Consider the following 18,148-nt stretch of genomic DNA (forward strand, 5'->3'; position numbering starts at 1 on the left):
CGACCCGTCGGAGCCGCTTGGCGCATCGTAATTCGATCGTTCGGCCATAAGGCTGAACGTTCGAATTACCCCCGATATAGCCATGCAGTTTAGTGGCATATCGGGGAAAGATCTTTGAGTCTATGGCCACCTTAAGTCGTCTGTGCCAATGCACTCGCTGTGCTTCGATTTTCAAAGTCGCCCAAAGTTTCCTTGTGAGGCAACTTTGGAAATCGAAGCACCGCGAATGCCATTGCACTGGTGTTTTCTCATTATAGCAGGCAGAAGGCAGGGGGAAGACAATTTGGGGAGATTGTCACCCCGCAGAAGAGGCGATTAGTCGCCAGGCGACTAATTCTCCCTGAATCTGCCTGTGTGCCCCCTAAAGCTCCCCAAATCTGCACGTGTGCCCCTGTCTTAAAGGCTTAGAAGAGAAGGAATAGTTCATTATACATGGAGTTTATCTAGGAGGTGTAATTTGATGTAAATACCCTCTCCTCCCACTACTCTGAAAATTAAAATACATTCAGTTTTACCCTTTAAAGCAAGAAGTATAAAATAATAGATATTTTGTCATTAAAAATGTAGACAAAAATCTCCAGTTCCAGCTTTATTAATTGAACTTATATTAAACAACGGTTTATAGTGCCCAATTGAGGCTATTGTAAATCCAGAAATACTCTTTAGTGAAACTGCAGGCTTCTAGTAAGACATTTCTTTTTACAAAATCAAATAGATAGTAGATAGATAGATAGCACACATTGCACGACTTACCTCTCTTAGGCTGACAGTATAGTTTGGAGAGGTGACACGGCATGGTATTATTAGCTCTTTTTTGTTTGCATATGTGATCACTTCTGGACTTTCTATGTGCGCTTCAAGGAAAGGCTGGGTATCATCTATGGGGAGCAGAATACAATTTCAGATCAGCTGCTTTTATTTGAGATGGCTTTCTACTTAAAAAATAACTTTGCTTTGATAGATTGTAGGATTGGTTTGATCACCCATTCTCAGATGTACTGTAAGCCTAGCAGGGTTCAATAATATTAATAAGTAAGAAAGATGAAGATAGAAAGGTGGCAACCCTAAATCCATTATATGACCTTTGTCAGGACACCTCACTTATTCTGTGATTCTCCTTCTTCAGTGGTGTCTTAGTCACAGAATGTACAAGGCTTTGTGAGAACCAGAGTCTTAGTTTAAACTGCCTACTGCTACACTATTTAAGGGCACAAGCATGGGAGATTCTGAACATTGTGCCACCCTGAGGCAGCTCCTGAGATTCTGCCCCCTTCACCCCTTTAGGCACCAGAAGGGGTCCAGGAGAGAGACGAATTTCCATTTAAAAAACAGAAATTCCACTTGGGTTAAAGTTACCAGGAGTGGCTCTTTTGCCACCCTGATAACACCTTCCACACTGTCGCCTAAGATGAGTTGCTCAACCCACCTCATTGGCACGGCTCCATGTACATGTAGTTAGGACCAGCAGTGGAATTACTGATTGTTTGACTGACATTTCTTTTCTTTTAAATTATTATTTGCAGGGTACATTTTCTCTATTTAAGGTGAATCTGGAACCACTCCATGTTATCCAGCCCTATTTGTGGGGAACCGATCATTCATTCAGATAAATGCACCATTAAAATGGGCAGATAATGAATCATTATCTGCCCATTTTAATGGTGCATCATTATTAATGATGAACTATTTTACAAACCTTCCAGAATGTATTTTCCAGATGGGACTAGTTAGAATCGGTGGCTCATTAATGATTGTTGACATTCTTTGTGTTTGTTTTTGAAGGGTGTTTTTACAAAGGTTGAATTCAATGGACGTATATGTTTATCCAAACGTTTGTAAAATTTCCGCTGAAAGCTTTATTCCTTAGAAACAGCCCTGCTGGTCCTACCCAGAGACACACACACTGTTGGTACCAAGGGACATTCTCACATATCAGAAAAACACTTCATAGCTGACAGCTAGAAATACAGCAAGACTCTCACATTCAGCTTCCGCAATGCCACTGATTGGGGAGTAACGGTCATCTTTTCAGGCACTGACTATAATTATATTTTCATTGTGTTTTATATTCCAAACCAAAATTGTTAATTCCATTTCCATCAGAGTAATGATCAGTGTACAGTTGATCGGTTGATCTTGGGGATGGAGTAAAACTAACCCATTATACTGCACGGCTGCTATTACTGGCACAACCTAATACTTATAAATGGCCAGTGTTTGCATAATTAGATTAGATGACGGGGCTACACATGGAATTCTCACAGATCTGCTCAATATCTGGACATATGCCAGAAGATCAAGCTATGGAGAGGACTTAAACGTAAGGCAAGTTGTTTATTCCATATTAACACAGCAGCACTTTTATTATTTTTCTTGTGGAGTGAACAGACTGCTGGAGGGGTAGTGGAAAATGTATTTCAACACTTGGAACATGTCTACATTAGGATACGGGGACGCCCATAGACTTGGGCATTTGAAGATTTTTTTGCTGTTTCGTAAATTTTGAGCAGAGCGAAATGGGTCCGATTTACTCACCAGTAATAATAAGCCAGAATTGACATTGGGTTAATTCTGCCAGTCAGAGAGATTTGTTCTCAAAAAGATACTCTGCTATTGTTTTTTTTTTTCTATTGGAAAAAAGTGCAGTTTATTAAAGATAGAACCCTAAAAGAACAGTTTATTAATGCTAAAACCCTTATTTTTAGATAAAAATGTGTTATGTGTTTTTGAAGAGCTGCTAGGAATTGTTAGAACTGGTCTGTATTGATAACAAAGGGCATTTTTCTCTCTCAACAAAAGGATCCACTTTTGTGACTTCATATTACAATACTTAAAATTAACATCCCCTTATATTGTTCTTTTTTAATTCTCACTCAGAGGAATATGTTATGTTTTTTTTGTTCAAGCTGCTTCATAAAAGGCAAAGACACTAAAAGACGAATTTCAGTACCTTCTTCCCGTTGCATAGAGGCAATGCTTCATGGCATAACCAGCCTTTGTCCTGGGGTTAGAGGTCAACTGCTGAAGATTATCCGCTAACAGATCTTACGCCTTTTGTATTCCATCACACAGGAGTGCTTTAGATAACAAAGCTGCCCACGTAGTGCACACCTCATCATTTCCAGTAGGATAGTGTAGAATCTGGCCAATCATGTGGATTGATGAAGGCCCATGTGTTGAGCAGGGTAAATTGCACCATTCACTAAAGCAAGTTAGAAGGGCACTTTTGGAATCGTTGTGAGATTCATCTGAATCCTAGAACCCTAGTAGGGCTCAACTACTTACTGGGTGTTAGGCCAAACTGAACTAAAACACTTAATTCAATGCAAATGGAAGATGGCAAATTGCTGTTTGAGTTTTATGCAATTTTAAAATTGAAAACTAGGACTTTGGCTTTGGCTTAAAGTGCTACTGGTTGGACAACACAGATATGTAGAGGCATGTATTTTAAAGGTCAAATTTTAGTGGTTTTAAAGGTTTTTGAAACCACGACTATCATTGAATTGAAGTTCTGATTCAAAATCATAGAAACAAAAAAAGCCCTGAACAATCTGAAAATCTAAAAATTTTATATTTTGGACAATTCGTACCAAACAAATTCCAAAAATCTCTAAAATTCTGACTGTTTAAAAATGGTCCAATAAGACCAACGCACCTCCCACTGACATCTACAGCACCTCGATAACATTTACCTGGTGAGGTTTGGTTTTTGTGTTTTTTTCACTTAATAAACCTCAAATTTTTAAAACCTTTAGAAATATAGGAAACCCACAATTTTTTTGTGATTCATGAAAAAAATTGCAGTTCAATTGTTAATAAATGAGCCCATAAGTGTTAATGTGATTTATTATGGCCTACAGCTACCCTCACTCTCCCTATATACAAAGTCTGCCTATCACATTTACCCCACTGTATGCAGCTCTGCTAATATAATTCAAATATCTTAATCATGTTAAAAAAAGTGCTAACCATACTCCTTCCAATAAAGCAATTATACTGACTTTTCTAGCTTATGTTATATTCAGCTGTACTAAATAGGTGGTGCTTACCTTTGACATATAAGTAGATCTTGGCTATGCGCTTTTGGTTGCTACTTCCCCTATAATGACAATTTATGGAACCTGTGTCGTTAGGGTGGGCATTTGAGATTGTTAATTGACTGCATGAACGATGCTCCTCATCAGGCCTGCGACACTGTGGCAATATGCTGAACCTGCTGTTAGATAAATGGGACATTTCTGCCAAATCCCATTTCAGCTTGCCAGATCCCCTAAAAATAAATAATAATATTATAACTATATTGCATTATATAGGACAAAACAATTTTAAATTTTAGTTTAATCTTAAATCTGTGTGCCAGGAAATATTGGGTTGGTTCAAGTGGGATGCCTTTTATCCAGCATGGAAATGTGGACATAAACAGCATCGGACTGGGGGGCCCAGGGCCCACCGGGCCACAGCCTCAGGGGCCCCCCAGCTGCAAAGTCCTATCGGCCCCTCCTGCATGTGCGCGTGTGTATACCTTTTGAGACGCGACCGGGGTCCAGGAGGTAAGCAGAAAGTGCAGTAATCCAACAGATTATCCAACACACTCAAAATAGTTGGCTGGGCATAGCAAACTGGCACTAAAACAAATAATACTCCTTTTCCTTCTCTGGAGGGAAAAATATGCAACATTTATGCTTTGCGTATTAGCCTGAATTGTCTTATTATTATGTGGTGCGAATGTTTTCCCACCTGTGTTTACATTAATGTGAGTAAATCTGGACAACCATGTGCAACTAAACTCCTGAAAATGCTTAACCACCTTGCCATCACCCTTAGACATTAAGTAGACAGCTATATTTCTTGCCTAATTTCAATGACAAATAATATACTGATTCCCTGTATCTTATCGTGACGCCACTTCTGCCTGACGCGTTTTTCCAATCCCATTGGCTTCCTCAGAGCCATGTGGTCTGTTCTCCATACTCCCCTTAAAAGGACGATCACATCCGGTTGCCATGTCAACCACCCACCAGTAAATGCTTGAGTTCCATTAGTTCACCGCTTGTATGCCTACCAACTTCTGGGTTTGTTAAGTTCCAGTTTCACGGGTTGCTACGACAAACGAGCGATCTCTTTCATAAAACAATACAATCATATATGCATAATCCCTCTTTTTTGTGTTTTTTTTTGTGTACCTCTTGCCCACAATGGATTATCTATCCAGATAAAATTTATTTGGATTACTAGTCATGTTAAATTGAATTCCATATTATTCTATTTTATCTCTCATGTTATCAGTTGATCAGGGCTTAATATTTGCACCAACAAATAGGCGGCGTTGACCTCTTTGTCATTTATGCAGAAAAATTCATTGGAAAACTTAAACTGAAAAAAGTGTTCTCCAATTGTGAGTTTAGAAATAGAGAAATAGAGGGATTAACAATAAACCAACCACGCTATTACCACACAGGCCTAAAAAACAAATCGGGATACATCCCCAGGGAAGAAACGGGGCCATATCTTCAATTATATGAAGAACTAATTAAGAGGGATCTAAATGAACTACAAAATAAGTGGGCAAGTAAACCCATTAGACAAAGTCTTAGAAGGGAAGAAAAGGATGCCCTATGTAGTTATGAATTATGAAAACATAACTATCAAACCGGTGGATAAGGGGGGCGGCATAGTTATTATGGACACAGAGAAATTCAGAGTTAATTGGGGACCAAAAAACTTATAGACAACTAACGGGGGACCCCACTACAATTTTTAATAATAAAATAAACAAACTAATAAACAGATCAACAGAGGAAGGGATTTTAGATCAAAAGGTTAGTGAATACCTATATAAAAAAAAACAAATGTTCCTGTTTTCTACTGCCTGGCAAAAATAGACAAGGATACAATTAATCCACCCGGAAGACCAATAATGTCGTGCATTAATTCTATTTCTTGTAATTTGTCTGAGTATGTGGATAGAATTCTACAAAGGTACAGATGCAGCTGCTTTGGTTTGTCTGTTTGACACAGAATAACTAAACACAGATATCCCATTTATCTCATTTAACACAGAAAACTGCTTCACAACATCCCATCCAATTAAAGCATTCACCATTGTGAACAATGGTGCTTTGGTATGCTTATGAAAAGGTTAAATGCAATAAATTAGTTAAGATGACTTTAGATAACACAGTTTCTTCAATTAACCCTGAGTCATGACACATTTAACTCACAAATCCAAATGGCTTCATCTGTATGTAGTGGAATTACCAGCCTACCTATAAAATTCTACCCAAATAATCCGGATGCTACCCAATATTGAACCCACACAGGAAACGTACCCACGGAGCAATCATTTTTTTCTGCTTCTTCGTTTTAATGGCTCCAGGCTGACACTTGGAAAGTAGAGTGAAAATCCCAGCTTTTTACTCTACTGTGCATTCGCCAGCCCAGTAGAGAAGAAGAATCACAAGAAGATTGTGCACTTCTCCTTCAGATGTACCACAGGCTGGAGCAGTTTTCAGTGACTGGGGGGTGCATAACATTTGGCACCCCCTAGTGATTTCACCTTCCCTTCACCTTTAAGATATATCCTAGTATAACTGGATAAACCCTTGTGAATGACAGGGTACTGTCAGATTACTGCTATATTATGAATGGAAGTAGCAAGCTGTCATGTTTTTGCTCTGCAATGAAACAGGTTTATCCATCCTGCAGGCAAGAAAGGTGAAATGCATGTAGAATATACCCAATGTATTGGCAGTTTTGTATTGTGAAAAACTGTTCTGGCAAAATTGGCTTTACCAAACATAAATTTTGCCTTAGACAAGCACTGCTGCCAGCAAATGTTGGTATGTATAAACATATCATATGATATAAATTAAATGATATTGGGTTTTGCTTGTCTTAATTAAATCTCATGTCATTTTTGGAAATAAATTGAGTATTGCTGTTGCATGTCAACAATAAAACAGATCTCCATTGTATTTTAGCATTCTGGGGAGAGTTGACTAAACTAGTCAGAAAGAGGCAATGGTGCCATAAGAAGCCACCTTCCTGAGAGTAATGCGGTGGAGGACAGCCTCATCTTGAGGAAACTTCCAATTCCTGAATGATTTACACTATGACTATGTAAGTTAGTGTTGCTATGCTATCCTTTCTTGTCCCTAATACAGATAGATTGTTTGTTTCCTGTTCCCAAATAAGGCAATCTCCTCTAAACTAACATTTTTTTCTGAAATTAAAAGAATCAAAATGATTCCATTTCGATTCTTTTAATTTCAGAAAAAAATTCCTATATACAGGATAGATAAACCAGGTCATTCTGGAATATATATATGTATATATATATATATATATATATATATATATATATATATATATATATATATATATATATAGTTCCAAGGGAAGCCAGCCAGAAATGCCTGGGTGCGTGATGGGCAAATGCTTATTATAAACCAAAGAAGAGGATCAGCATGTGAAACTATGATGTGATGTAGAGATGCTTTTTCTTTTTTCTTCTGTGGTTATAGATCTTGTTTATTTGGGGCAGCATTGCTCTGTCAAGCATCATGCAGGTTAGTGCAAGCCCATGTCATACATTCCTGGTCTCCTACCCACCATCCACCTTGGCAAACAATGTGGAGGTAGAGAGTCACATTTCAGACCTGCTCTGAGCAATAGGGTGAACACACTCGGGTGGGGAAGAGAAGAAGGATGGGGATATCAGTGGGATAACTTTCACTGCAAATGTTAGGTTTAATTCTGCTCCTGATAAATCATGAGAAAATCTATAAGTGCAACGTGAACAAGATAGACATGTTTGATAATTTTCAGGTTGCAAGCTTACCTGCAGGTAAATGTGAAAGATTCTCCTTTGTTAATCTGAACATGGTCTTTCCGTGGGCTGATTACAGGTTTAGGTAAACGACTGCGCCCCTGATAGTCACCTAAGAAGAAGAGAGTTGATTTAGATAGAGATTTTGACTTTATGTTTTTGCAGAACTTTCATTTAATTATTATACAGTATATGTGAGAATATGAATACATATTTGTATGTATGCTTTTATACATGAAACTCAGAGGTTTCTTTCCAATATCCTCATATTTTCCAACAAGGGGTACTTTATATTATAATACACACGTTTTAGTGAGTCATGAGACAAAAATTACATCACTAACTGATGACATCACTAAGAGCCATTAATAAGGATATCATTTACAGGATTTATTGTGTATATATACTTTTATATATATATATATATATATATATATATATATATATATATATATATATATATATATATATATATATATATATATATATATATATAAACTCCATATCAAGCAATGCCATTGAAAACATCTCCAGCCCTCCCCCTGTCAAATAAACTGCCTGCGTGTGATTTCTGGGGGAAACTGGCAACATTGTAGCATATTTTTAACTTTAATTGTAATTTCATTTTGCCTTCTCATTTACTCCAATTCAATTCTGCCAAATGTTGTGGTTTTGCAATCTTTTATACAACATACAGGTGAATCATTTTTGACAGCAGTTTCAAAACAGCTTGAGAACCTATTGCTGGCTTGGTGTTCCTTTGTACATTTTTCTTGGCTACTGAAATATATCATAATTTTGGGGTTTTTTTTTACATTTTTCCCATCTGGGATTATAATATAACCTTTTGTGTCTGTACAAATTCCTTATTAGCAAAATCTTTCTTTTAAATGGCCAATTTATTCTATTTAAAACTCACATTTTTAGAGGTTTTAAGATCTTTTTCATTAACACTTTTTATATATTGGATATTTTAATAAATTCAATGTATTTATAGTTTGCAGTTTAGTCGTGGTTTCTAAACCCTCTAAAATCAAACTTTTAATAAGTAAGTCTCCAAATGTCGAATAATGTAGAGTTGAGGGTGTTTACAGTTTTTGGGTTCGAATTATCAGATACATTATTTAGTCGAGGCTAGTGATCCATTAAGCTTTTCCGAGGCTGTTCAGGTTTTTATACCTTCCCTAAACTGCTACATATTCTGTTTGTCATGGTCTGTTATAGAATAAAAAAAAACAAAATCTTTACTTAGTGGCCTACTTTAAATCTAAAGGCTTCTGAATAGTATCTCTTTTCTGGGTGTCACTGCTTTCAATACAACTCAAGGTCGGCCACTGTATTTCAGCCTTTTTACTAAAACTAGCAGAGCATTGCCACTGCATCCGTGAGTTGAAGGACTTGTGCTTGATCCTCATTAAAAATGAATGTTGAACGTGAAAGAAGGTGTTGAACATTTATAACATTTATACTTACATACAATAATAAAAAGCAGGCATTTCCTGTTTGGGAATGTTCCATTGTTCTCTCAGCAGAAAGACATTTATCAAATTCTTATACATGTTTTTGCAGCTGAAGTTCCTTATCTATTCCGTTTTATGTTGCACAGAATTTTGTGTGCCAGAAACTTATACGCCCAAACACTCTTCAGACAGCTGCCCATCTACATACATTTGCTATACCATGTACAGTTGTTATGGAGTTAAAATAACTAGGAACTATCCACTGTTCTCCTACTGAAGATACCCACACTCTCCAGTTTAGCTTTGAAACCTCAATTCCTACTTGGTCCAGTGTAGAGATGTCGCGAACTGTTCGCCGGCGAACTTGTTCGCGCGAACATCGGGTGTTCGCGCTCGCCGGAAGTTCGCGAACGTCGCGCGACGTTCGCCATTTTGGGTTCGCCATTGTTGGCGCTTTTTTTTGCCCTCTCACCCCAGACCAGCAGGTACATGGCAGCCAATCAGGAAGCTCTCCCCTGGACCACTCCCCTTCCCTATAAAAACCGAAGCCCTGCAGCGTTTTTTCACTCTGCCTGTGTGTGCTGAAGAGATAGTGTAGGGAGAGAGCTGCTGCCTGTTAGTGATTTCAGGGACAGTTGAAAGTTTGCTGGCTAGTAATCGTTTTGATACTGCTCTGTTATTGGAGGGACAGAAGTCTGCAGGGGTTTGAGGGACATTTAAGCTTAGGTAGCTTTGCTGGCTAGTAATCTACCTTCTACTGCAGTGCTCTGTATGTAGCTGCAGTGGGCAGCTGTCCTGCTTCTGATCTCATCTGCTGACTGCTGCAATAACAGTAGTCCTTGTAAGGACTGCTTTTATTTATTTTTTTGTTGTTTTACTACTACTACTACTACTACTACTATAAGAGCCCAGTGCTATTAGTCTAGCAGTGTTGGGGAGTGGGACTGGTGTGCTAATCTGCTGCTCCTAGTAGTTCAGCAGCACCAACTTTAATTTTTTTTTTTAATATTCATTTTTTTTTTATTTTACTTTTTTTATTTTACTACCGCTGTAGTAGTGTATAAGTTGACCTTTTAGGCATTATTTGCCCTGTAGGCATTATTTGCACACTGTTTTCTTCAACCCGCCATCGAGCTGTGTGACCTTGTTCCCATTCTGTCTAAATATCCATAATATTACCGTCTCCAGAAAAAACACCGGAGTCACTTTTTTCAAGTAGCCATAATATATTTTACGTAATCCGTATCCACCGCTGTAGTAGTGTATACGTTGGCCTTGTAGGCATTATTTGCACACTGTTTTCTTCAACCCGCCATCGAGCTGTGTGACCTTGTTCCCATTCTGTCTAAATATCCATAATATTACCGTCTCCAGAAAAAACACCGGAGTCACTTTTTTCAAGCAGCATTCATATATTTTACGTAATCCGTATCCACCGCTGTAGTAGTGTATACGTTGGCCTTGTAGGCATTATTTGCACACTGTTTTCTTCAACCCGCCATCGAGCTGTGTGACCTTGTTCCCATTCTGTCTAAATATCCATAATATTACCGTCTCCAGAAAAAACACCGGAGTCACTTTTTTCAAGCAGCCATAATATATTTTACGTAATGGCGAAAAATGACTATTTTCAGCATTTATATGGCATATTTTTTCTGGCAACTGTGCTTCAGTGGCTGCGTCCAAAAAAACTGGGCAAACAATGCCTACAAGGTCAACGTATGGCAGTTGTTTAAAGAGAACAGTAGATTACTAGCCAGCAAAGCTACCTAAGCTAAAATGTCCCTCAAATCCCTGCAGACTTCTGTCCCTCCAATACAGAGCAGTATCAAGCAGATTACTAGCCAGCAAACTTACTATCATCTGTCCCTGAAATCACTAACAGCTCTCCCCCTACACTATCTCTTCCAAGCACACACAGGCAGATTTTTCAGATACATTTTTGCCCTTGATCCCCCTCTGGCATGCCACTGTCCAGGTCGTTGCACCCTTTAAACAACTTTAAAATCATTTTTCTGGCCAGAAATGTCTTTTCTAGATGTTAAAGTTCGCCTTCCCATTGAAGTCTATGGGGTTCGCGAACCGTTCGCGAACCGCTCGCGTTTTTGCGCAAGTTCGCGAATATGTTCGCGAACTTTTTTTCCGACGTTCGCTACATCCCTAGTCCAGTGCTCTCCTTTCACCAATCAATGTTATTATTAATTTTGTTTTAAACACAGACCCATAGCTTGAATTTCTTAATCATTTCTTAAGTATGGTAAAGATATTTAGGAACACAAGGTGGGTCTTGAACCCAAAAAGTCTAAAGACCACACCTGTGAGTGTTTCAGGAAATATGTTTTTCCATGTTTCCTAGCATTTCCAAGGCCTGGCTGCTAGTAAATAGTAGCTTTCACTGCCCAGTCAACTTTAGGACAGCTTAGAATGGCCTTAATGGCATGTAATGACTCTTTCATTGTCATGTCAGTCCGTATCATCTCACAGCACTACCAAAAAACGTTAGTCTAGGTTCTGAGAAAAAGATAACAAACTGTTTTTATTCCACTGTAAATATGTATTCTGGATATACAATTAAGCACTTTAAATGTAGGTCAGTCTTAACATTTTTGAGCTGCCATTCCCTCCTGGCCCGTGTCACTGTGTGGGTGGGAAAGGGGAGCTGTGTGGTCCCCCAGCTGGGCTCAGATTGTTTTCCAAGGCCCAAGGTACTATAAGAGCAGGAAGCAGGCAAGGTCGCTATTCTAGTGCATACAATAGAGGCTTGTCACCCACACAAGGTGCTGGGGAAATATTTCACATGTAGGGCAACAATGAGTGAACTCCTTTAACCATTTAAGAGCTGAGTAGGAAGCATTTAAGCCCACAGACTAAACTGATGTTCGAAATATAACAGAATCTCTAGTGATGGACCATTTGTGTTTACCATTCTTTTGATGACAGATTTTAGGGATTTTAAAACAGATAAGGGATTTTAAATCCTGGGATTCTCCGTGAGAGCACCACATTGTTTGTAAATTTGTTGTCCCATAGGCATTACAACCTTCTAGGCACCATGCTTTTAAGCATTATTTACTCTCCTGTTTCCTCCAGGTGGACAAGCTACTTCCAGTGGTATAATTGGCAGTTAACAGGCCCCAATGTATATAAAATATTATGGCCTACTTTGAGATTTCAACCCATTTCTAATTTTTACAAGACAGTTGTGTGTCACTGACAAAATAAGGAGGGATAAGGATGGTCACTCTGATTCCCTCATGTAGTGTTATAAAATGTATGTCCCTGAACATTAAAAATGAACCAAAAGACCAGATAACATTTAAAATAACCGTAAAACACTCTTTATGAGTTGTAATACATTAAAGGGATACTGTAATGGGGAAAAAAAACATTTTTCTAAATTAATCAGTTAATAGTGCTGCTCCAGCAGAATTCTGAACTGAAATCCATTTCTCAAAAGAGCAAACAGATTTTTTTATATTCAATTTTGAAATCTGACATGGAGCTAGACATATTGTCAATTTCCTAGCTGCCCCAAGTCATGTGATATGTGCTCTGATAAACTTCAATCACTCTTTACTGCTGTACTGCAAGTTGAAGTGATATTACCCCCCTCCCTTTCCCCCCCAGCAGCCAAACAAAAGAACAATGGGAAGGTAACCAGATAACAGCTCCCTAACGCAAGATAACAGCTGTCTGGTAGATCTAAGAACAACACTCAATAGTAAAAATTCATGTCCCACTGAGACTCCTTCAGTTACATTGAGAAGGAAAAACAGCAGCCTGCCAGAAAGCATTTCTCTCCTAAAGTGCAGGCAAAAGTCACATGACCAGGGGCAGCTGGGAAATTGACAAAATGTCTAGCCCCATGTCAGATTTCAAAAATGAATATAAAAAAATCTGTTTGCTCTTTTGAGAAATGGATTACAGTGCAGAATTCTGCTGGAGTGGCACTATTAACTGATGCGTTTTGAAAAAAAAACATGTTTTCCGATGACAGCATCCCTTTAAGCAACCCAGATCAGCCCAGTGGAACTGCAAATCTGCGTAATCTGGAATACAACAAGTATGTCAATTGCTTTTTGCAGGGAATACTGTAAATTCCTAGATGGTAGAGCATTACCACTCTCCATTGACTACAATATGTAGGAAATTGCAGAAAAGCTTGATTGAATCATGGGCATCTTAGCACAGATCAACTCAACTCTCTCAACAGATTAATACATTTGGACTAATTGATTCAATAATTTCCCAAATTACCTATTTGGACTTGGACCTGCAACTTTTTTGATTTTCAAACCAAAGTCATTTAAGGGATAATTTACAATAATTCTTAATTCACTTCGAAACAGAAAATAATCTTGAATGTTTAAAAATAAAATGTGATATTTCTCATTGTGGGAAGTTGGAACACCATTTTAATTCAGATGTTACAATCAGAATTTTTTGCTAATGCATAAACCAGGCATCTAGAGAGACCGGATATATTTTCACTCATTTTTATTTTCACTATATCAGGGGCAAATGAAATACAAATAAAATATCCTAGAGCATTTAAATGGTTACAGAACTCCTCTGTGTCTCTTGGCCTTATATTTTACAACAGGGGTACATGGTTCTCTATTTCATGAGAGGACTACTCTTTTTCTGCCTTATCGCCATCAATTTGGTTTTGGGGAAGGCAGAAAGAATCTGACTTGAGCCCCTTGAGTACCTGAGAAAAGTGCTTTTACAACTGCTGATACAAAAGCTAGTCCCAACAGCAACTATATACATTTATAATCTAGGCCCCACACCCTTCCTCCATCATGTGTCCTGATGAGTCTAATGAAATCTACCAGCAGATTTACAGTAGAGAGCAAAGCTCCGTTTTTGGAACTATGACTGGAACCACAATACTTTCTCACATATTATGTGATCAAAGACATTTAGGTACAAAAACAAGGGCTTAAACCCAAAAAGACTGAAGACCATATGTGTGAGCATCCCATGCTTCCTAGCATTTCCAAGGCATAACTAATATTAAATAATTTCTTTCACTGCCCAGTCACCTTTAGGACAGCTTTTAATGGCCCTAATGGCCACTCACTCCAATGGTAATGCTCTGGATCTCATATTTACCAGACTCTGTTCAACCTCCAATTTCACTAACTCCCCATTTCCCCTCTCTGATCACAATATGCTCACATTTCAACTCTCACTAACTCCCTCCTCACCCCCTGCTATTCCCCAAACACGTATTTACCGTGACTTGCAAGCTGTAGACGTGTCACATCTCTCTTCTTCCTTTGACTCTCTTCACTCTAATATCTCAGCCATCTCATGTCCTAATGTGGCTACCACTGTCTACTATAGTACTCTCACCACTGCCCTAAATGAGCTTGCTCCTATAAAAACTAAACGTTCTCGACCCAAACCACTTCAACCATGGCATACTGCTCATACAAAAGCGCTCCAAAGACACTCACGTGCACTTGAGCGTCGCTGGCGCAAATCCCGTTCAGAATCAGACTTTTGGAGCTACAAATCTGCCCTGCGCTCCTTTAACATCAGCCTCTTCCAAGCCAAACAAACATACTTTACTTCACTCATTAACTCCCTTTCTAAAAAACCAGCACAACTTTTCTCCACCTTTAACACTCTTCTTTCCCCTTCTCCACCCCCTCCATGCACATCTGTCTCTGCTCAAGATATTGCTGAGCACTTCAAAAACAAAATTGACACTATCAGAAGGGACATTACACTACTCAACCCCCCTAGACTTCCACCACCCTCCCTCCACACTCCCCAGTCTCTCCTGTGCTCCTTCACCCCTGTCACTGATGAGGAAGTCTCAAAGCTTCTGGCCTCTTCTCACCTTACCACCTGCCCGCTTGATCCAATTCCCTCAAAACTTCTCCGCAATACCAATCCTTGTCTAATCAAAGCCTTAACTCACCTATTTAATCTTTCGCTCTCAACTGGACTGTTTCCTTCTCAACTAAAACATGCTCTTGTCACCCCCATTCTCTTGATCCCTCCAATCTTGACAAGCTCCGACCTATCTCTCTGCTACCTTTCATCTCTAAACTACTTGAGCGCCTAGTCTACAACCGACTTACCTCATTCCTCTCTGATAATAACCTGCTGGACCCCCTACAATCTGGTTTTAAGCCACAACACTCCACGGAAACTGCCCTGACTCGACTAACTAATGACCTCTTAACCGCTAAAGCCAACAATCATTTCTTACTACTAATACTGCTTGATCTCTCAGCCGCATTTGACACTGTAGATCACCCTCTCCTCCTCCAGTCCCTCCAGTCGCTTGGCCTTCGTGACACAGTCCTGTCCTGGTTCTCTTCTTACATCACCAATCGTTCCTTCAGTGTCTCCTACAATGGAGTATCATCTTCTCCCCTACCTCTTTCTGTTGGAGTTCCTCAAGGCTCTGTCCTGGGACCATTACTATTCTCCCTCTATACTTCCTCCCTTGGCAAATTAATAAATTCGTATGGTTTTCACTACCACCTCTATGCTGACGATACCCAGATCTATCTCTCATCTCCTGATCTCAACCCAGAACTCCTAACTCGCGTCTCCTCCTGCCTGTCCGCTATCTCTACCTGGATGTCGCAACGCTACCTTAAATTAAACCTCTCTAAAACTGAAATGGTTCTCTTTCCTCCAACTAACACCAGTAGCATCCCCGAAGTATCCATCATAGCTAACAATTCCACTATCACCCCCTCTCCCCAGGCCCGGTGCCTTGGGGTTATCCTAGATTCTGCCTTGTCATTCACTCCTCATATCCAGTCACTTATTAAATCATGTCACTTCCACCTAAGGAACATATCCAAAATACGATCATTTATCACCCAAAACGCTGCCAAAATTCTTATTCACTCTCTCATCATATCACGTCTAGACTACTGTAACTCTCTTTTAATTGGCCTCCCCCTCCAGAGACTGTCACCTCTCCAGTCCATAATGAACACTGCTGCGAGGCTCATACACCTCAGCAACCGCTCCTCCTCCGCCATTCTGTCAATCCCTGCACTGGCTTCCGTTACCTTTCAGAATCAAATTCAAATTAATGACACTGACTTTCAAAGCACTTCACAACTCTGCTCCACCCTACATCTCTGAACTCATCTCTATATACTCACCCACTCGCTTACTACGCTCCTCTACTGACCTGCTACTCAACTCTTCTCTCATTACCTCCTCACATGCTCGCATTCAAGACTTTGCAAGGGCTGCACCCCTCCTCTGGAACGCTCTTCCACGGTCTGTCCGACTTTCTACCAACCTTTCTGCTTTCAAAAAATCTCTGAAAACGCACTTCTTTCGAGAAGCCTACCCTCACTCTGCTTAACTACCAAACGCAACACCACATACAATACCACATTTCTCACCCACTCAATTCGATCTTGCCCACTCCCACACCTTGTGTATTACTCCCTTCCCTTTAGACTGTATGCCTATGCATAGGGCCTTCCTCACCTTTTTGTACCTGTATTGATTGTGATGTTTGTTACTCCATATATTCTATATATGTAATTCATGTGATGTAGTTGTATAATCACGTTTACTTTACAGTGCTACGCAATATGTTGGCGCTATATAAATACATGATAATAATAATAATAATAATGGCATGTACTGACTCATATTTTTTTTTTTTTGAATAGTCTTTATTTTTCAAATTTAAAGAAAGGGAGGGGGGTACAGAATGTAAAAAGGGAAGGGGAAGAGGGTAATGGGGACTCTTTCATTTTCATGTCAGTCCCTATCAGCTCACAGCATTATCTGAAAATATTAATCTCAGTTCTGAGGAAAAGATAACAAACTGTTGTCATTCCACTGTAAGGGCAGAGACACACTCTGCTATTTCGGGAGATTAGTCGCCCAGTGACAAATCGTTTCTTCTTCGACTAATCTCCCCGAACTTCCTTCCCATCGGCTAGAATGTAAATTGTTGGTGGGATGGCACTCGGAACGCTTCGGAACGCTCGTGAGGCAACTATGGGCGACTTCGGAAAATGAAGTGGGAAGGGCGGGAAGGCATTTCGAGAGATTAGTCGTCCGAAAAAGAAACGATTTGTCACTGGGCGACTAATTTCCCAAAATAGCAGCGTGTGTCTCTGCCCTAAATATGTATTCTGGATATACAATTAAGCAACTTTTATTATAGGTTAGTGTTATAAAGATTCCTTCGCTACCATTCCCTCCTGGCCCTTGTCACTGTGTTGGTGGGAAAGTGTAAAATACTGGAGAAAAAATGGCGTTGTATTTTTTTTATGATGCACCTCACCCCATATCTGCACCATCTATCTATCAGTTGCAATCTTTGTGTCCTCCAAGTGTTACACTGTCTGCACTGCCCCTGCCATTAAGGGTGGTGGCACACGTGCAGATTTGGGGAGATTTGGGGAGATTAGTCGTCCAGAGACAAATCTCCTCTTCTCCGGGCGACTAATCTCCCAGAAATACCTTCCCGCCGGCGAAAATTTTAATCGCTGGCGGGATGGCATATGGATCACTTCGGGTTTTCCAAAGTCATCTGAAGTTTCCTTGTGAGGCGGAAAACAAAGCAATCCAAATGCCATCCCACGGGCGATTCACATTCTTGATGGCGGGAAGGCATTTTGTGTAGATTAGTCACCTGAAGAAGAGAAGATTTGTCGATGGGCGACTAATCTCCCTCGAATCTTCACGTGTGCCACCAAACTAAAGGCAGATGGCAACTTATTTATTGCTCAAAATACATTGGCGTCTATAGGCCATTTTCGTACTGGATATTTTCTCTGCCAAAGGTTTTGGCAAAGTGCAGAATTACACCGCAAAGCCCTATCCTGCTGAAAAACTTTGCTGATCACTG

At 39.6% G+C, this 18,148-nt stretch overlaps 1 protein-coding gene across 1 annotated transcript in view; it reads right to left on the reverse strand.

The window, feature by feature from the left end:
* Positions 1-18,148, reverse strand: part of kdrl.S (kinase insert domain receptor like S homeolog) — a 184,386-nt gene that overhangs the window by 109,613 nt on the left and 56,625 nt on the right. The window contains exons 2-4 of the mRNA XM_041574719.1: positions 7,841-7,940; positions 4,050-4,270; positions 754-878 (exon numbers count right to left, since the gene is read on the reverse strand). Coding sequence (XP_041430653.1) covers positions 754-878; positions 4,050-4,270; positions 7,841-7,940 — 446 coding nt within the window. The remainder of the gene's footprint in view (positions 1-753; positions 879-4,049; positions 4,271-7,840; positions 7,941-18,148) is intronic.

Source organism: Xenopus laevis, chromosome 8S (genome assembly GCF_017654675.1).
Source record: "Xenopus laevis strain J_2021 chromosome 8S, Xenopus_laevis_v10.1, whole genome shotgun sequence".
NCBI classification, from domain to species: domain Eukaryota; kingdom Metazoa; phylum Chordata; class Amphibia; order Anura; family Pipidae; genus Xenopus; species Xenopus laevis.